The following is a 21,334-nucleotide window of genomic DNA, read 5'->3' as shown; positions in this document are numbered from 1 at the left end:
TTTTTTCTTTATGTAAGTGAAAGTATTTAAAATGTCCTGAAATCAGAGCCAGAGATGATGTTGCATCCAGCTGTTGAACCTCAAATACAGTTGCCTATGATGAAGTAAGGTTCATAACTTACCAATATGTTTTTCCTCATGCATCCTGGAATGTTAGTTTCTGTTTTGTTTATACTATCCTTCTCCAAGACAAATCTCAGATGGAAAGCCAACACCCAGACTGTTACCAGCCTTCCCCTGTGGAGGCTGGCTTTCTACTCCTCCTTTCTGCCTGCTCAGTAAGGATCTGGGGGCTTGAATGCATTTGCATAGTAGCACATGGAAGAGCCTGCATTGTAAGAGAAAACAAGTTCCAGGGGTCTTTTCAGAATACAAGAGAAGCCTGGATGGCTAACTAGATAGTCTGAGTATGACCCAACAACATGATTCCCTGCCAGATAAAAAGCAACAAACATTTTTTGTTTTATTTTCTTTCATTTGTGTTGACTTATTAAAATAAAGTTTGCCATGTCTGCAGCTCATTGGATAACACAGACATTATCTAAGGCTTAAGGGGTTTCAAGAAAGAATGCAGAAAATGCTGCTTGATATGAAAACTTTTGTAAGGGAGCCAATAACATTTTATTTACAAGGCACTCCTGTCCCTGAGGCACTTTTTAATCAGGAGCTTGCATAGTGCAGATCATTGCTTCAAAGAACGTTGTTCAGATTGGATTCTCTCTCAAAACGCTTAACAAATTCTTTTCATTGGTGCTGGAGAAGTCATTGCCAGCAGTGCTTGAAGCAAAATAGGATGGGGTAGAATGTCGATGCCGTTTCATTTCTTAAAGCAGGCATTCATATCATTTGTCAGGCTGAGGGCTGCACTCAAAAAAAAAAAAAAGTGCGATCCATATTCTGAAAAGACTTGGGCACGAGGTGCCTGTAGATAGGATTCCCTCAAATCTGGGAACCTCAGGAAGGCTTCTCTACTAAATCTCATCAGAAGGGCAGATTCTATAGAAGAAGACAGTCTCAGAAAAACCTAGGTCCTGAGCCATGTCAGGCTTTAAAAGTAATTATCTAGTCCTTTGAATCCCACCAAGAAGCTGACTGACAGCATGAAACTCCAGCAGTAAGGGTGTTACATGGGTGAATCTAGGTACTTCCCTTACTATTTCAGCCAGCTAAAGCTTCTGAATGGTCTTTGAAGGCAGCCCCATATAAAAGCAAATTACAATAGTCCAGTTATATGATAAGGGTATGAATAACCAACAGCAAATCTTCTTGTTATTACATATCTGTCTGTGAACTTACTATCTCTCAATGAACTTGATGTGACTCACATCTCAGGAAACACACCTCAGTGTTCTTCCCTTTCCTCTGTTGCCTCTGTATCAACGTTTAGAGTGAAAATTCCTCAGGACAAAGAAGTTATTTTCTGTTTTGGGAGGTAATTACATGGGTGACCTTGCTAATCAGTGATCAGGTAGAATTAGGATGATGTCATGATGATGCCTTTCAATCCAATGCACCTTTAGTCTGAAGTCCCATTCTGTTCAGTAGAAGTTGCTTGTAGATAAACATACATAATTCTCTTCTATACATAATATTTCAGTGTTGACAACATATGAAGGCAAATGAGGACAACTCAAAATGAGAACTAAAAATAATTAAGAAAAGAAATCATTTTTTCAGTACAAAAGTTTTTTTCAGAAAATCTAAGTGATTGTGATTTTATTCTATGTAAATTTCTATCTTTATTTCCTATGTATAGGAAATTATTCAGATAATAATTTTATTTCTTTGCCTTCATATGATTCTAATTTTTATATGCATCATAACAGAAGGTCCTCCAGTAACTTCATTTCTTGTGAATAATATATAATTATATTCTATTTTCACTTGCCTCTGGGGAAGTAGGCAGATGTTCAAATCACATTAAGACATTTTAATATTCTGTCATTCAGTAAATCATTATTTTACTGCATTTGCCTTTACCCTTATCTTGATTTCTTCCCAGTATGCAGCCAAGTCCTATACTACTATTTTACCATCTACACTGCAATTCAATATGAACAGAATCTTGTCTATATGAACAAAGATAGCATCCAAAGCATTCAGAAATATTGAAAAGAGATGCCTAGAGCACACCCTTTTCCAGTCTGGTGCCTCTAAAAGTGTTGAACCCTACTTAGTTGGTACTGTACTTGGCCATTCAAGCTATAGGACTTCAAGGCCCAATACTCTCATGTTTAGGGGTGACTAGACAGCTGAAAAAGTCAGACAACCATCAGATCACTAATACAAAAAGCCAATAATTCACAATAGACTCAGAAGTCAATTCAACAGTCATGGAATTGGTAATGGCAGCAAGACATCTTTGATCTGCAGTAGGTTACTGATGTAGAGGAGGATAAAGGATAGAAAGAAGAGCAAGATTATGTGTGAGTGTGGTTGATGTGTGTGTTTGTGTGAGTGTACATAAAAGAAGGGCGTGTATATGCTTGTGAAAAGTTTTGTACCATAAGTAGTCCAAAGTGAGCAATTTTTGTGGCCCTTGGGCTACTTTCTAAGATAAACTCTACGAGAAGAATAGTTAAAGCGAAAGTGCACTTCAGTTGAAACTGGTAGCAAAATTCACATGTACTTCTGCAGTGCAGGGTATATATAATCAGACTCTTAGCCCTGACATTAAACTCCAATTCAACTATACAGTGTACCCTTGCATGCTGAAGTTTCTTTATACAGTGAAGAAAATATGTCTGTTAAGTTACTTAGATGGACCCCACTGCTATTGAAACAGTTGCAGCTGTGGGGTAATAGCCATAGTAAGGGGGAAAATATGGGAAAAGTCATTGAAATTACATTACTTCTGTATATTATGTGGACACCCAGGTTCTGAAGAGAAATAATCGAGCTCTAGAGAAGAGAAGGATAGGAAGTTTTTGCTGTTAGTCTTAACATAATGGAACTAAAGGAAAGAAAAAAAATCCCAAATATTCAGGAACCAAAAGAAAATTCAAGCACTAGCCACACACATGTTTTTCATGCAACATGGCTAGTCCTTATAGTTACCATTCTGAAAATTTGCAGTTTTATTTGTCTACTGAAATGGCCTTAACAGATGTGTTGTTTCGATATTAAGAGGGAGGAAGGGATAGGGAATTTCTTTATTTCCACCAGAAATTTTTAAAAAGTGATTATCAGATCCCCCTTCTAAAAAAAATAGTAAAAAATTAAATGTGCATATAACAGAACTCATATATTTATACTTTCTAAATTAAGGTTTGAATTTGGACCCTATATTTAATCTAAATGGCTGCTAATCAATCAAGAATTAAACTGTTTTCCAAATCGATCAGATTGAGAGCTGAATTGAAACTCTGTGCACATTTCTTATGTGAACTGAAAAATTCCCTGTTGATTAATCTTAATATAGCATATAAATGAAAATGCCATGTCACTTAATCACATGGAATAGTGTCATACAGTTAGAATTTGTGGAATGATGACTTCTGGGTGATCAGTTTCATCAGTTTTCATTTTATTTCCCCCAGTAAATGTCCATGAAGTTTTTTGAGACAAGAAAGATACATTACAGATGGATCTATGAGTGAGCTAATGTTGAAAGATAGTGACTTTGCATTGCAGAGCCTCTACTGATATTTTGAAAAATGAGTCAGATAGATAGATAGATAGATAGATAGATAGATAGATAGATAGATAGATAGATAGATAGATACTCAAGTGTTATGCATTGTTTTTCAGAGTGAAGACTCAGATGAAGAAGACCTTTGTGCCATCAGTAACAAATGGACTTTCCAAAGAACAAGCCACAGATGGTCTCGGGTGGAAGACACTGATGCCTTGATTCATCAGTCAGGCAAACATGACTTTCAAGGGGACATTAAAATGAAAATCACAACCAGCAATGAAAGCGTGCTTACTGATTTGAGTGAGCCTGAGGTGTCATCTATTCACAGTGAGAGCAGTGGAGGAAGTGAGCATAGGAGTCAGTCTGGAGTCACAAGCCTTCTCAGGGAAACTAACTGTTCAGGACAATACTGTGTTGAAAACACTTCTGTGCAGGGCCCCCCTTCCATTGGTGGTCCTCCTTCCCAGCTTTCAGAAGACTCTCCCAACTTCAGGAATGAGAAATCAACACGAACTAGAGCAAAAACCTTTCTGAAGCGCATGGAGACATTAAAACCCAAAGGAGCACATGGAAAATTAAAAGGCTCTGGAAGGACTAGTGTCTTAGCCATTAGTACACCTGTTCTGCAGCATGAGCCCAGAATCTTAAAAGAAATGCAATGCATGCAAGTAGGGAATGGAGACCTCCAAAACAAAACAGTTGCAATCCAAGATGCAGTCAGACAAGGGTTTCCTGTCAACTGCAGCAGCGAGAGCAGCCAACTGGAGTTTAGCAGCAGTGCCATAAGCACTCCTTCCTTAAAGGAACGTAAACACCATGAAGCAAATAAACGAGGTGGCATGTACCTAGAGGACCTGGATGTTCTTGCGGGACCAACACTGAGGCAAGTGATAGATCAAAATCGCAAAAATGAATTTCACTCCCAAGAAAACCTAATATTTCATATTCCTAAAGACCACAAGCCAGGAACATTTCCAAAGGCACTTTCTATTGAAAGTCTCTCTCCTACAGACAGTGTCATGAACTGGAAGAGAGACAGCATTTTACTAAACAACAAGATATGCACACCATCTGAAGAACTCAGACCCCTTGTTTCCTGTTCAAAGGAAAGTAGAGTTAGCATTTATGACAATGTTCCAGGTTCTCATTTATGTGCGAGCACAGGGGATCTTCTGGACTTGGAAAGGGAAAATCTTTTTCCTCATCTGGATGATATTTTGCAACATGTCAATGGGCTTCAGGAATCTGTTGACAACTGGTCAAAAAATGTATTGCCAGAACCAAAAAATAATGCTTTATCAGTTGGTGAATGTGAGCCATTATCATATCAGTCACCAAGTAAAATGTCATTAGACTTTGAACAGAACTCATTATATGATGGCCAGACAACACCAAGCGATATGGACCGAGATGGGGCATCTCTCAATGAATCAGAAGCTACTGGTGTCAGAGAAAGAAGAGACTCTGGTGTTGGAGCATCTCTTACCAGACCAAACAGGTTTGTACCAGATCACACTTTGCTAAGGATGGAGAACAGGGGAATTAAAATATGCTGTTTTTCAATTCTGTAGTTGTTCCTGCAGAAGTAACTCTGAAGCATAAGGTATATCAAAATCATAGCAATAAATTGCAACTCACAATGTAATATTTAATTTACAGTTTAAATTTTAAATCTGAGTAGTCCCATAAAATCTTCCACTAAAATATCTTGCCAACTTAAATGGGCAGTTCAACAACAATTATTACAGCATCCTATAAAAATTTTGAGTATCTGGATAACAGCTGTTTGAATTTTTCCAGCTATTTGAAACATCGTTTTATGAGGATTAGGCCAAGGATGGGCAATCTTGTTTGCTTCAAAGACTGAGGGTAAGGTTTAACTACTTGATGGGCTAGACTGAAGCAAACAGTGGAGAGTGCCCAAGGCAAATGTGAGTGGGTAGATTTGATTGATTTGAGCAAAGACAGAAAAGACAAAGCTGAAATTATATAAATTAGCAGAGCCAAATGCGAATTACCAAACAAGTCCAGATTCTATATGCAGCCTTCAATTCCAAAATGAGGGTCAAAGGTCTTTCTGCATCTATTTGGTCACTCCGTAAAGATACTAGACAAGTATATCTAATTTCTACTTTGATATTTCTTTGGATTCCTTAGCTTCTACTATTATACTAGATCAGTGGTTTTCAAAGTCTGGTCTGGGGATCCCTGGGAGTCCCCAAGAATCTTTCAGGAGGTCCACAAAGTCAAATAAATGTTTTAAAATTTCTCAGTTTTAATTTCTAATACAGTAAATATTGATAGTTATAACCCACATAAACCAAAGCTCTTTGGGGTTCTCAATCATTTTTAAGAATGTAAAGGGGTCCTGAGAACAAAATGTTTGAGAACCGCTGTATTAGATCATAATATCCATGGTATTTTGTACTATTCATTAGAATAAAATTGGTGTTATATGCTGATGGCATTTTATTGTTTATTTCTGAACTTCATACTTTGATTCTGACTCTGATGCACTCGATTAATGTGTTTGGATGAATTGTGGGATATTCTGTTAGCTCGTTTAATTTGGAATTGATGCTAATGGCAGAGGTGTGCAATTATCATCTCATATATATACTGAATGTATTAACCACTTAGGTATTATCATTCCACATGACATTTCTCAAATAATTACAGTTCTTTGGATATTGATAGCCTTGCCCTTTGGGGTGGGATAAATAATCTAAAAAAAGAATTAATTCCTAGGATACTTTATATTTTGCATAGAATTCCCATATACTGTACATATCCAGGAAACATTTTCAAAAACTCAGTAGATTGTTCTGTACATTTCTATGGGTTTTTTCAATTCCAGTGAGAAAAAGGTGCAGTTAAAAATAGGGGCTTTAGTTTCCAGAATCTTGAATCAGAGCATACCTTTTTAACAAGTATCAGATTTTGCACACCTTACTTTAGTATAAATTCTCCCTCCTAGGCCCTTTTGGAATATTTGTATAAATCACATGGACTGTTTTGGGCTCAAAATATAATGGATTAGCAATATCTCCTGTCACTGATACATCAGTTTGAAAACTATTTCTGGAATAGTATAAACATACTATTTCTGGAAAATTTCATTTTGTCCCTTTTTCTCACACCAAATTGAAACTATGGGGTAATCCAGATGCTAAAACTGATTTTTTTAAAAAAATATGGAAGATATAGATAGATACTGAGATTTTTACTTTAGATCAATTATTGGATAATAATGATGATCTTTATCATTTTCTATGTCAAAGGATGAATACAGTTTGGCTGTTGCCACCCACTGGCAATATTAATAACTACAACATTTATTGATAACAATTTGGATCAGTGGATTTTTAGCTTCAGAGATACTTTATTAGAGGTGATCACTAAATCCTATGAGAGAAGAACCCCACAATGATTTATAAATACCTATTACTGATAAATCAATTTAATATGCAGAGTGAATGGAATAAGGAATTGGAGATCCCGTTTGTCTAAGTAACAGAAAATTGTCTTTTAACATTGGTGTCAAAAATTTCACTTGATTTTAGATTATGTTTTATTCAACAAAATAATATTTTGGACTTAGTGGATCCATTGTGCTTGCGTAGAAAAGGAATAGGTAAATCATGTTGTTGAAGATTCCGTATCTATTTACTCATGTGGAGCAAATGGAATTTACTAGAGATGACAGCTTTGTACTTTGTAAACTTTCATCATTGCTATTACATTTCTAAAATAAGTAGACTTCTAAACAGAATGTTGTAAGATAAAAACAGTTTTTAGACTTATGTTGGAATTACATTGCTCTGACTAATAGCAGAACAAAGTCTTCCAAACCTGCACAAATTTTATAAAAATCAAACCTATCACCACAATCAACATTTTATTCAATTACCTTTTATTTTGTGTGTGTAAAGGCGATTTCGTTGGCACAGCTTCCAGATCTCTCACCAACTTAGCCATGCTCTAGGATCACTGCAGATCAGCAATCAGTCAGCTGCTCAGTTAAATCTGCTACAAAAATTTTCCCTGCTTCGTCTTACGGCAATTATGGAAAAGTACTCCATGTCAAGCAAGCACGGCTGGACATGGTAAGTATGTTTTATAGTTTAAACATTCCCTAGGTACAAAGCCTGAAAATACTCATCATATTTTTTTTTTTTAAAAATCAGTATAGCATTTGACATGGAGAATGAGCTTGGCAAGAGGAGGTTTGTAATCACTGGGTCAGTGTTCAGGAAGAAAAACGATGAAGAATGGTTATTTTACAACAATTTAATTCTTTTGCAATATTTGCAAAGTATTTTTTCACACATACAGATACATTAATTATCTAGGACTGTTCTAGATTCCAAAAGAAAAAGTAATTTTAGAACATGCATGGTTGCTCACTTCACAGCTGTCAACACCCCCTAAAATCAGTCTATTCCTGGATCACACAGCTGATAGGACAAGACTAAAAGAATGTATTAATATTGATAAATAGTAATCTAACCCATTAATGTCTGTGCTATCACTTATTTGTTTGCATTGGATTTTATTATTTTTATCTTGAAGGCCAACCAGAGTTGCTATGAGTTGATTGATTGATTATTAGATTTTTATATCTATCTATCCATCCATCCATCCATCCATCCATCCATCCATCCATCCATCTATCTCTATCTGTCTTTGGGATAAACACGCAAACACACACATCTGTTTGGTAAACTGAAGGCAGTGAACCTGCTTAACATTCTTGCTCCTTATTTTCCCCACAACAATGACCCTGTGAGGTGGGTGGGCTGAGAGAGAGTGACTGGCCCAAAGTCTCCCAGCCAGCTTTCATGTCTAAGGGAGGCCTAGAACTCACAGTCTCCTGATTTCTAGCTAGCACCTTAACCACTACACCAAATTGGCTCTTGAGAATTAAAATTAAAAATGAAAATTAAGATGTAGAATTAAGTAATTAAATATTTTTAACATGTCACTGATGCAATATAGATTATGCTTTTAAAATAATAAAAAACGTTTTCTTTGGTAAAAAAAACTGTTGCATGTTTCTAAAGTCATAACATTTTAATCTATGCATGTCATTCAATGTGTACTCCAAGAATAATTAGCAATTGTAAGGCAGACCTGTCAGTCACTCAGTTCCACTCCTATCCTTCCTTCCTCTCCTCACTATGGTTGCTCTATAGAGAAACAAAAGGTAGAAGTAGCATTTATTTCAGCCAGAGCACTTGCCTTTCTACAGCACTCGAACTTCCAATCAAAGATGAAGACTTTTGACCTGATTCAGTGTCCTAATTCAGTCTGAGTTCCTTAGTAAGGATTGTGCTTCTGCTTCATGAAGCCAGAGAATTGGTTCAAAGCAAACGAATCCAATGCATGCCCTAACTGAAATCTCCTCTCTTATGTCTCACACAAACCTCTCGTCTCATATCTGATGGCTTCAAGAGATAAAGGCATTCGATCCCCAAAAATGCATTGGGCATGCATTGTGGATTCTACAGTTTAGGCTTCCTTTGTAACTCAGCTTCAGATTTGATGTACAAAATTCAATATTTGTTCTAATGTAGCATATTTCAGCTAAATAACTTCATGGCATTAACTGGCATTTAAGCAGGCCATGTGAAATGCTAAGGATTATTAGCCTCATTTTACAGCCAAGTGCAGTCAAAAGCAATGAAAGATATAATCTCACAGCATGAAGGGTAATTCTAGAGGACTGGCTGGATTCTTCTGTGTAAAGCTCTATCAAAAGAAAAAAATCAATTAACACATGCAACATTTAACCAAAATTTACTGAAATAATATTATGGGATTTTAATTAGTGAGTTTTTGATTGCTAAAGGATATAACAAGATTGTGCTAGCTGGTAGCTATAACGTACAGACCTATATAGAACTATACAGAGCACAGAGCACTTCCATCCAGTTAAATCAAGAGGAGGGAAGTAGAAAACACTGGTGTAATTGCAGTGTTCAGTATGGCTTATATAACTAGAACTGGTGGCTTGCCATTCTGTAGAATCTATTGGCAGAAATGAATGGTTCAAATCCGCTAAAGCAGAGGCAAGCAATTGTTCAAGCTGGTGGGGACATCTAGAATGGTAAGGACAAGTCATGGCTACCATGTAAGGCTGATCACAAACATCCATTTCTGTGAAGATAAACTAAAGATATGCTATCACCCCTTCTAACCTTACAGGATGTTCTACATCATCCTATATTAGCCTTTTCCTTTATTTCTGAGCAGGTCAGCGTACTTCCTAACAAAGCACTTGGCTTTGTCTCCCGCCGCTTTTATTTTTAATGGAAATAAGGAACTATCTGAGGAAATACAATATTACTGAAAATATAATTTACTATAGAGGTTGGTACTTTATTTTGTAAAATATCAGCTTCCAGTTTTGCTTTTATTCAAATTTTAATAATAAAATTATTATTCAAATCCATCCTTTTAAGCTTCACCCAGTATTAAAAGATTCTAAAATTAAAATCACATGGGTCAAGTGTGCACATTCTCTGGCTAATAGTAGGACTGGCATTATAGCAAATGAATTTTTGGATGATTAGCTTGGACATATTTACTAGTTGGACTTTCTGTCCATGTACGCCATTACTGGTAACTTTGAATGGTAGTAACATCCCAAATCAAGATCTTCGCCATCATCTGCTTCTTTTTAAACTGGAGATGCTAGTACTGAACTTGAGATGTTCTAGAAGCAAAGCATGATCTCTCTTGCCAAATATAGTTGCTTCATAAAATGAGCAATCGCTCTCGTAACTCCTTTCTCCAGCATGACAGGAGGAGATACTGGTAACTTACGCCCCCATTTGAGCAATCCCCCCCCCCCACACACACACACTTCTTACTGTCTCTAGGTATTCTGAGCCTATTAACCATCTCTATAACTCCTGCAGCCACTACATTGGGGTTTTTTTTACATCACAACTGTCCTTTTTCTCATAATATTTAAATTACATTTCTCACTATATGAATGCATGTATGTATATGTTTTCCAACCTTTATTTTCTATATGAATTAGAATAAGTGAACCAGAGCACAAAATAACCCTGAAAAGTTATTCAAAATCCATCCTTTTAAGCTTCACCCAGGATTTGTTGTAATTTTACAAATAATAGATAAATCATGATAAATCATGCAATTTGAGATTACGGACATAATGAGCCACTTTGAGATAATTAATTATACATCCTTTCAAATTTAATCTTCTGCCATTACTTACTGAATTTTAAGTTGTCACACATGTGCTGAAGAAGTGGATTGAACTAAGTGGTGAATATGCTCCATTGCCACAAGCAGTTATTGGTGAAAAAAATGAAATGTGTAAAATGTAAAACCTGCATATATTTTAAGGATAAACCTTACCCTCTACCAGGTATATTTTCCTTTTTCCTTTTTGCTTATTCCTTTATCAAACCTAAATCTCTGCTTGACTTTATTCCTTTCAAACCACTAAGCCAAATGAAGTCTGCCAGCCATTTAGGATAGCCTATTAGGGATTTAATAAAAATATCTGGATTTTACTGCTTTCCTGGAATTGCATAAAATAAGGCAGACAATAATAAATATCTAAAGATTCATAACTAGTGGTTTATAACAAATGCAAGCATCACCTAGGTCAATGTTCCCAAAACTAGTGCCCTTCAAATGTGTTGTACAACATCTCCCATAATCCCCAACCAGCATAGAGAAGAATTAAATTTATGACCTAGAACAACCTAATGTTTCACATGTGTAAAGCACTTATAATCTTGTGCTTAATAAAAGCTAAATTAGATGGTAAATAGGTCAATGCATTTTACATACTCCTTTTAGGGAAAAAAGTCTGTTGCAAGTCTGTGATCAGGAGAGAGAATTTAACCATGAATATAGTTGTGGTCTCAGATTGAATAGAATCATAAGTTTTTTGGTTGGAACTCTAGCATGACAGGAAGTAGAAGGCTCTTGATTCTCATCTCTCTGCCATAACTACAATTCTGTGAAACAGTATTTACTTCCTTATGGATTGTCTGAATTACTGCATATTTCTCCCACTGAATGTTATCAGAGCTTCATGTAAGTCCTACTGATCTAGTGCGAGTGAACAAATAATCCCAAAGTTTGGTGCCTGTTTCGTTTATTTCATAAACAGCTGACAGGCAGTGTGCCAGTGTGAAAGAGTAATCACCCATGTAGTTTCAGCCAGATCAATTAAAGGAATAACTAGGACCAGGTGTGTCTGAGTGCTACATTAATCAATCACAACTCATTTTGGGCCAGCCCTGCAATATATAAATATCATGAACTTTGGATGTCCTCATCATAGAGAAGTTCTAACAATATGGACTCCAGAGACAAGTCATGCCCAGTCAGAAGAATTTGCTTGTTTGTTTTTGGTTAAAAAAAAGTCATTGAAACCTATTAGCCAAGAAAAGATTATAAAATTATTTCTAAAGTTTTGGGTCTCTATCAATCCACAGTCAAAGATACAGTCTTGAAATGGGGATTTGTGGCAACAGTGAATCTTCCCAGAATGGGCTGCCCTGTCAAAATCATTCTAAGAGTGCAGCAGAAAATTGTCCAGGGTTCCATAGACTAGTGCAAGTGGGTCATGCAAGAAAATGATCTCAAATTTACAAGCAAGTCTACAAGAGAATTGACAAAGAATAAATTTAGCATTTTGGAAAGGCTAAGTCAAAGTCCAGACCTAAGTGCCATAGAAATGTTGCAGCAGGACCTTAACTGAGCCATTCATGCTATAAAGCACTCATATGTTACTGTTGAGGCAGTTTGCCTATGAGGAATGGACCATGGTTCTTACACTATGAGGTGACCATCAGTTACAAAAAGTGATTGGATGCACTTATTGCAGTTAAAACTGGAACAGCCAGTTACCAAATCTATGGAGGTGATTACATTTTCAACTGGCAGAATGCTGATGATACCCAGTTGTAGATCTGCACCATGGATGGACCAAGCAATGTTGTAGAAGTCCTTTCCCAATGCCTGAAGGCTGTGAGGGTCTGGATGGGGGACAACAGTTTTCAGTTCACTCCTGGCAAAACTGAGTGGCTGTGGGTTTTAAGACCCCTCCCCCAGATCTTGGGAGTTTCCATCTTTGCATTGCGGTACATTCTCCATCAGAGTTGGTATACAATTTGGGGGTTCTCCAGGACTCATGGCTCCTGCTCAAAGAGCAGGTGACAACCATGGGCAGGGAGCCTTTGCACAGATTCATTTTGTGTACCATTTGCACCCATTCCTGGACAGGAAAGCCTTGCTCACAGTCCCTCAGCCTTAGTCGCCTCCCGTTTGGATTACTATAACAGTCTGTGTGGGACTGCCCTTGAAGAGCACTCAGAAGCTGCCACTAGTCCAGAATGCAGCAATACAGCATACAAGAATACATTTTTGGTGCTTCTCATTATGCTCATATAACACCACCACTCTGCAACCTGCACTGGCTCTCAGTAGGTTTCCAGGTATAATTCAAGGTTCTGTCTATCACCTATAAAACCTTATAGCATAGGGCCAGGTTATTTGTGGGACCACCTTTCTCCCATTGTCTCTGCTCAGCTAACCAGATCTAGCAGAGAGGGTACGCTCCAGATCCCTTCCATCAAATAATGACATCTTGTTGGACTCTGGAATCATGCCTTCGTGGTGGCAGAGACTACCTTTTGGAACAGAAGGATATCATAGTCGTATCAAAAGCCACTAAGAGATCCAGGACAGCCAGGACAATTGTAGTACCCCCATCCCAAGCCCTCCAAAGGTCATCAGCAAGTGCAACCAATGCCATAACCCGGCCTGAACCAAGACTGAAAAGGGTCCAGATAATCCACTTCATCTAGGGCTCTCTCAAGCTGTGTGCCAACCACTCTTCAACAACCTTCCCCAAAAAGGGAAACCTGGAGACTAGACGAAATTTGTCTAACACAGCTTGGGTCCAAGGATGGCTTCTTGAGAAGGGGATGCACCATCTCCTCCTTCAAGGCAGGCCATACCACCCCCTCCCGCAAAGAGGCATTAACCACTGCTTGGACCCAGCCACATGCCACTTCCCAGGAGGCCTTAACCAGCCAGGAGGGGAATGAGTCCAGAACACAGGTGGCTGAGCCCACAGCCATGAGGACCCTGTCCACTTCCTCAGAATCAGCCGGCTCAAACTCCTCCCCGATAACAGGGCTCAGACGATGATCATGTAAATAATTTGAATGAATGAATGAATAATCATTGTTTTTAAGGTCTGTACCGAAATTCATGAAGTGGATGAAGGTTCCAGATTACAAGGATAAGAACATCTTTGGTGTGCCTTTAATAGTCCATGTGCAAAGAACAGGACAACCTCTTCCACAGAGCATACAACAAGCCTTGCGATATTTACGTAGTAATTGCCTGGATCAGGTAGGTTCTTCATTTTGATAGATGTGTATGTAAGTACACAAAAGTCCTCTGGCAGCTTTATTTGGAAAGAAGCTTCTAGGTGCTGAAGGTTTTTAAAATAACTTGGATTTTTATTATTTTGATCTTGCTTCTGTTGGGCAATGTCTAGCATGTCTTTGCAATACAAAATATAATAAATGTGATAGAAAGCATTCCATTTTGCCAACCCACAGTGCTGTAAATAAATTTTATAATGAAATAGTACTGTACCAAGTCAGATATGTGATCACCATCAGAATGACCAATTTTAGAATGGTTAAATGTATTATTTACTAATTCTGTGGCTACTATACTCAAAATGGAGCTTCTTTTTTTGTAGAGAATAGGATGGATTTTTCAGACTAAAAAGAGCACTTCCAGTAGGACACACGGCGCACCCAGGATCCGCCTTGGGGAGAAAACCACCCTCTCCCCCCCAAGCAAAGTAACAGTTTCCAATCCCCACTTCTATCAGTTTCCCTTCTCTCCCTGTTTCTATCATGGGGAAGAGACTCAGATATAACAGTTCCTCCAACCTGTTGCTGTTGGATTATTTTGTTTCAGTCTATTATACAGAGAATATGCTTAGAGCAGAAATGAGTTTTAAATCCAGGTCTATCCTTTGGAGAGCTAAAATACTTGGAACATTAATTACTAAAACTCAAAAATAGTAGCCATTGTGACAGGATTTAATTATGTTCAGATGGCTGAAGAGTACACAGTAAGATTTTTTCTCATTTCAAAACACCTAATCCTTCTCTTCCCTTCCTTTTACATCTACTAATTGTGGTTATCTAACTTTCACTATGGGCTTCTTTTCCAAAGGAAAATGTAACCATTCTCTTGAATAGGTAAAGTGGACCCATGTTTTTTCTTCAGTTTAATTAATGGAACTGAATAATTAATTAATTAATTAATTAAATGAACTGAAGATCAGAAACAAGCACTACTATAGATTTTTCCTAATCAGTTCTTTCATGCAGTTACAAGTTCTCTGCACTAAGATGTAGATGGCGAATTAGAACTCTACACCCATTTCCACATATGCAGCATGCAGAAACAGACTGCTCTGTCAGTCACCCCATGTTTGCTTTATTATACAGTATCTGTGCTCAAATTCCATGCAGGTTTCAGTATGTCTAGGAAAGAGCAGTGAAGTCATATGCACTCTGTGTTTTCTGAAAATCTTGAAAAGGAGTGAAGTCCATCTCAACTGCTCATAATTGGAGACTTGTATAACCTTAAGTCAAAAAAGAGTTAACACTAAGATATGGCTAATTTATTGAATGTTGTAGATGTGAACCTGTTCAAAACACTTAATGTAATCATTACCATTAGAGAATGGTGTGATTAAATAAAACTAGGTGTAATAACTGTTTGGTGTTGGTGGCATATCTGGACTGTAGTTTCCAAAGAAGAAAAAGATTAAAAAATGAAAGGTATTAATTAAAAAATGTAATGCACCAAGAAACGTAATTATATTTTCTTAAAATCTGACTCATTGTTTCTGATTATTAAAAGCTGTATATAGTATGAGAGGCTTATTTTAAAAGCTTCAACTGCCACATTAAGTTCTGAGCTTTTTATCCAACACACCAGACCATCAACAGGGCACGGAGCTAATGTTCCTCCTCTAGTGACAAGGAAAGAGCTGATTTATATTTCAGTACTGGCTGTAGTCCAGAAGAGCATTGCTTCCTGCCAGTCCCAAACTGCAGCATCACCACTCTCATGCCACATTATTAGCAGTTCTATAACCGTCCCAAGTGTGGTGGCTTAAAAGAATCAGCTAAAAGCCCTGTTGTGCGAGAGAGAATATATGTGTAGAAATTCTGAATCCAGAGCATTCTTTCTAATTTGTGTCAGCTGTTAGCTTTTTGATAGCCTAGGCATATATTTTCTAGGGGTGGCTTCAGTGCTACATCCAATAAAGAAGAAAAATACGATTGTGATTGGTCTTGTGCCACCTGCTGGTTCTTCACCCTGGTGCAATATATTGATTCTTTTCCATAGTCTTTGTGACTCCCTCATATAAATTCTGTGCCTGTCCAGTAACCTATTTTGAAAGTTCCAGGAACTAGGATTTCTGGTGGGACCCCAATTTCATCCTATAATCCATGTTATATAAATGGGTTCTGATTCTCTTCTGTTTTCTTTTGACTGCCATCTTGCCTGCCTTTTCCTAAACTAGCATTACTGAAGGAGATCAGTAGCTGTTAAAGGTGTGTCATTGATTCCATCTCTGAAGGGGAAGTTTGAGACCAGTATCTTCCTGAATTTTCATTGAGGTCTTAGTCCTATATGCAATATCTATTAAGCCTATGCAGGTCTTTACAACAGTTCTTTCTTTATTTCTTCTTTCTCAAGTGCCACATTATAGACATTACAAACTTTCACAGTCTTGGTACACTCAGTTGCCTCACTGTTACCACTACCATCAAAGTTGGTTCTGTTTTCCATCCCAGTTTACTCATCCAGAACCTGGCCTTTCCATCCATAACAGCTGCAAAGTTTTCAATGTTCTTGTTCTATGAAGTTTTCACTTTTCATGTTAGTACCATCATAATTCCATATCATGAAGGGATATTGTAGTTCATTATTGTCATCACCCACCTTTGAAGACTGCATCACAGCCAGTCACATTAGCACATGTTCTTGTGACATCTCTATTGGTACCAATAGGTTCATACTTGCTTCCATCCATTTCTGGGATAGCTCTAGAGAAAGCAGTGACACTACAGAACTGGCTAACCATTCCTCAATGAAAGAGGCTGTGATTCTGCTATGTTGTCCATGTCTGCATCTCCCTCTATTCACTTCTTAGGTACAGCAGTGGGGAACCATACCCCTTCTCTTCATCACCAGGTATAAAGACCTGCACAGAACAAATTATTTAGATTGCCTGCTCTCTAAGTTTAGGAGTAAAAGAAGCTATATGGGTCTACATTTCATTTTTGGTGCTCGTCTAGATTCCCAATTTATGAGCATTATTATAAGCATTTTCTTTCCTCTTTTTTCACTTGCCTTTCCGATGACAAGCAGAAAATTATTACAGTTTTCTAGGTTGAAGGAGGAAATTCATATTGTTTAACAACAGATTAATACTGCCAGATATTCTGAGAATTGCTCAATTAAGACTATGGCAGGCCATATTGCCTTCTGCCGCCAAACTCAGATGCAGCCCTTAGACCTTACTCCAAATCTCAGATTGAAGATCTAACTCCTTTATTTCAAAATTTTTGACAGCTCAAGCTTGTCTAGAATTTACATTCAGTCACACAAGTCTCATTTTATCAATTCCAGAGGCAATACCTATGATGGATACTATCCCAGAAAGCATTGTAAAGTATGGGCATGGCACAGCTAGGTCTTTCCTAGTGTCAACAGAAAACTGTTCAATTACAGAGGTGGCAGCTGTAGCCAGGAGGGCCTTTGCACAGGTTCATCTTGTGCTCTAGTTGCTCCCTTTCCTTGATCGGGAGGCCCTTCAGATGGCCACTGATGCCCTGGTCACATCACAATTGGACTATTGCAGTGCACTCTACATGAGACTGCCCTTAAAGACTATCCAGAAGCTGCAGCTGGTTCACAGTGCAGTGGCATGAACAGTAACAGGCACTTTTCATTATGCCCTTGTGTCTTCAATGCTACATGAGCTGCTTTGGTAGTCAGTCAGCTTTCAGGTGCAATTTAAGGTCCTGATCATGACTTATAAAGCCTTTCATGGCAGGGAGCCTGATTATCTGAGGGACCACCTATCTCCAGTTGTTTCTGCTCACCCAGTACTTTCAGGGAAAGTGGATGCACTAAAGGTCCCTTCAATCAAATGTCATTGTGTAGGGCCGAGGAAGCGTGCCTTCTCTGTTGTAGCCACTGCCCTCTGGAATAGCACCCCTACTGAGATATGTGTAGCTCCCAGACTCCAGGTGTTCTGGAAATTCCTTAAGACCAAGTTCTGCTCCCAGGCCTGAGGTTAGGATGCTTGCGGAGCCTCTGTCTTTTTTTTTTTTTAATGTTGTTGTTGTTGTCTTGTCTGGGCAGTTATCTTTTGTTATGCCATGTTTTTAACTGTGTTTTAATTATATATTTGATATTTTGTAAGCTGTCTAGAGTCTTTTTGGAGTCAGGTGGCCTTAATAAATCTTAGTAGTAGTAGTAGTAGTAGTAGTAGTAGTAGTAATAATAATAATAATAATAATAATAATAATAATAATAATAATACAAGAATGCAACTTGGATAAAGGAGGTGGGTAATAATAAAAAGCTGAAATGAAAAAAAAGGGCAAGGAAGATCAAGAATTGGTCAGTACCAGGTGAAGATGTACTCCATGGTTTTTGGTTGAAATATCTGGCTGGTCTGCACCCACTCATTGCCCAGCAGTTTAACAACATACTGCAAGGAGGTGGAATTGAAGATTGATTAACATCTGGCAAAACCTATAGTGATAATGAAAGATCCAACAAAAAGGGCAGCACCAGCCAACAACAAGCCAATTACCTGCATACCAACAACTTTCAAATTGCTAACTGGTGTGGTAGCTGATGCAGTCCAACAGCATCTAGTTGAATACAAGCTCTTTCCATCTGAGCAGAAAGGAAACTGCCCAAACAGCAGAGGAACAAAAGATCAGCTCCTAATTGACAAGATGATTTCGGAAAACCGCAAGAGAAGGAAGACCAACTTGAATGTAGCTTGGATTGATTATAAGAAGGTATTCGACTCCCTGCCACTTGATTGGATAACCAAGTGCATAGAAATAACAGGAGTCAGTAGAAACATCAGAAGCTTTGTGCAAAGATCAATGGCACAATGGAAGACACAGTTGCTGATCAATGGTGGGAGAGATTAATATCATGAGAGGAATCTTTCAAGGAGACTCACTGTCACCAGTACTGTTTGTCATTGCATTGATTCCTTTGTCAACAATACTGAACAAGTCAGGCCAAGGCTATCAAACATCAAAAACATCTGCCAGGCTATCCCACCTCCTTTACATGGACGATCTGAAGTGTATGGAAAAACATCTGAAATAGAATCACTGCTGAACACTGTTCGAGTATACAGCCAAGATATTGCAATGACTTTGGATTGGACAAATGTGCCACCCTTACCATCAACAAGGGAAAAATAGTAAAAACTGAAGGAATAGATGCCCTATGGAAATAACATCAAGAGTAAGATCACTACAAATACTTGGGCATCCTTCAAGCTGACAATGTCAAGCACATTGAAGTCAAGAAAAAGGTCAGGAGTGAATACATCATGAGAGTGAAGAAGATCTTAAAGTCCAAAGTCAGTGGAGGAAATACCATCAGTGCAATTAACACCTGTGCAATTCCAGTCATTAAATACACAGTTGGAATAGTGGACTGGACTCAAGCGGAACTAGAAGCTCTGGATAGGAAGACCAGAAAAATAATGACCGTGAATCATGCCTTCATCCATGCAGTAATGTTGACAGACTCTACTTACCAAGGAGCGTAGGTGTATGTGTTGCAAGTACACCAGACAGTTGAAGAAGAAAAAAGGGCATTAGAAGAACATCTGAAGGACAATGAAAAAGATGCAATGAAGCTAGAACACTATGAAGGCTTACTGAATACTGAAGAGACCAAACTGGCCTACAAGAAAGACCAAATGAAGAATAGAAAAGAGACATGGCAAGGCTAAGTATTACATGGCCAGTACACAAAAAAACTAGCAGGCAAAGCAGATAACAACAGGACCTGGCAATGGCTAAAAGCAGGAAAGTTGAAGAAAGAGGGGCTAATTCTGGCTGCACAAGAACAGACAAGCACCTGCCACCTAACCCCAGACTTAACAGTTGTGGATAAGAAAGACAAAAAAGTTGGGATAGTGGACACTGCAATATCTGGAGATAGCAGAATCGAAAAGAACTGGAGAAAATCACAAGATACAAAGACCTGCAAATAGAAATAGAATGACTGTGGCAAAAGAAAGGAAAGGTAGTACCAATAGTAACAGGAGCCTTAGGTGCAATCCCAAAACATCTTGAGTACCACTTGAAGACCATCAACAGTGACAAAATCACCATCAATCAATTGCATAAGTCAGCTTCACTTGGAACAGCGTACATCCTATGACAATACTTTTAACACCATCAAACAACATCTGCCTATCCCAGGTCCTTGGGAAGGACTCTATAGATGGATAAAAATGCCAAATCCAGTACAAACATCTGGCTGACTGTACAATCAACAACAACAACAATAATAATATCACATTGGAAAGGTATGATTCCCTGAAGCTATAGGTGACATGATTAGATTCTCTAATAGTGTTGCCACAATAGTTAAACAATTGGTAATATTCATGAAACTTTGCAATAATGAATATTTGTGTGCATTTTTCCTACCTGATTGTAGTAATTGAAATAACATTTCTAGATATTATTAATATCTGTAATTTGAGGTTGTAAAGTTTTATTTGATGTATTTATCATGATTCACTTTTAGTTACTGGATTTATCATCATTACTTATGTATCTCAAAGTGGTTAACATGAGCACAAGCAGATAAAAGTACTATAATGCGAAAACATTCAATATAATATATGTACACACACGTGCGCACACGCACACACACACACACCCAGACACTTACAGTCTGGAAGAAGGTATGCCTAAAAATGCAATGATAGCTACATCCTGAATTATCAGGGGAGATATTATTCCAAGAAATGGGCCCTTCCTAAAGAAAGCCCACTTTTGAAATTATAGAATAATATTGGTAATTTTGTTATTGGCCAATATAACTGGAATGGAGAGAATGAATCAGGTGCAGACAGATTTTGACAAACCTGACTTCAGATTATCAGCCTGGAACCCTGGATTTGTTTAGTCCCCCCCACCACCACCCCTCTACATTCCTGCCTGAAACAACAAACTGATCAGTGAATTGAGACTTCATAGAAATTCTAACTGTTGTATCTCATTCCAACAGCCAATTTTCTTCCAATTTTTCCACTCATTACTCAGTCAAGATTCTATATCCGCAGAAAATGCTCAGTCATCATTAGGCTGTTGGAACATTTTTGTTTTTTCCTCCCCTAAAGACACTTTGTACTTCTGCAAACTCACATACTGCAAACGTGTTATATATTTAATGAGACAGCACACAGAGGAGGCAAAGAAAGACTAAGTACTATAATTTGGAAAAGGAAATGTGCCTACTCTTTTCTTTTCATAGATTTTTTTTCTCATTGTGTCATCTCTTCCACTATGAAATGAGGAGAAACAGCCTTAA

The 21,334-nt window shown here is 37.9% G+C and overlaps 1 protein-coding gene across 10 annotated transcripts in view; it reads left to right on the top strand.

The window, feature by feature from the left end:
- Positions 1-21,334, top strand: part of STARD13 (StAR related lipid transfer domain containing 13) — a 125,272-nt gene that overhangs the window by 80,524 nt on the left and 23,414 nt on the right. For all 10 annotated transcript variants that reach the window (XM_025167593.2, XM_015888354.3, XM_088140723.1 and 7 more), the window contains 3 exons: positions 3,751-5,135; positions 7,570-7,743; positions 13,891-14,050. In XM_025167593.2, coding sequence (XP_025023361.2) covers positions 3,751-5,135; positions 7,570-7,743; positions 13,891-14,050 — 1,719 coding nt within the window. The remainder of the gene's footprint in view (positions 1-3,750; positions 5,136-7,569; positions 7,744-13,890; positions 14,051-21,334) is intronic.

This window comes from Python bivittatus, unplaced genomic scaffold (genome assembly GCF_059951505.1).
Source record: "Python bivittatus isolate LINGU-HERP-01145 unplaced genomic scaffold, Pbiv_v1 ctg000340_np1212, whole genome shotgun sequence".
NCBI lineage: Eukaryota > Metazoa > Chordata > Lepidosauria > Squamata > Pythonidae > Python > Python bivittatus.
The sequence above is the reverse complement of the archived record's forward strand: the minus strand, read 5'-3'. Positions and strand labels throughout refer to the sequence as shown.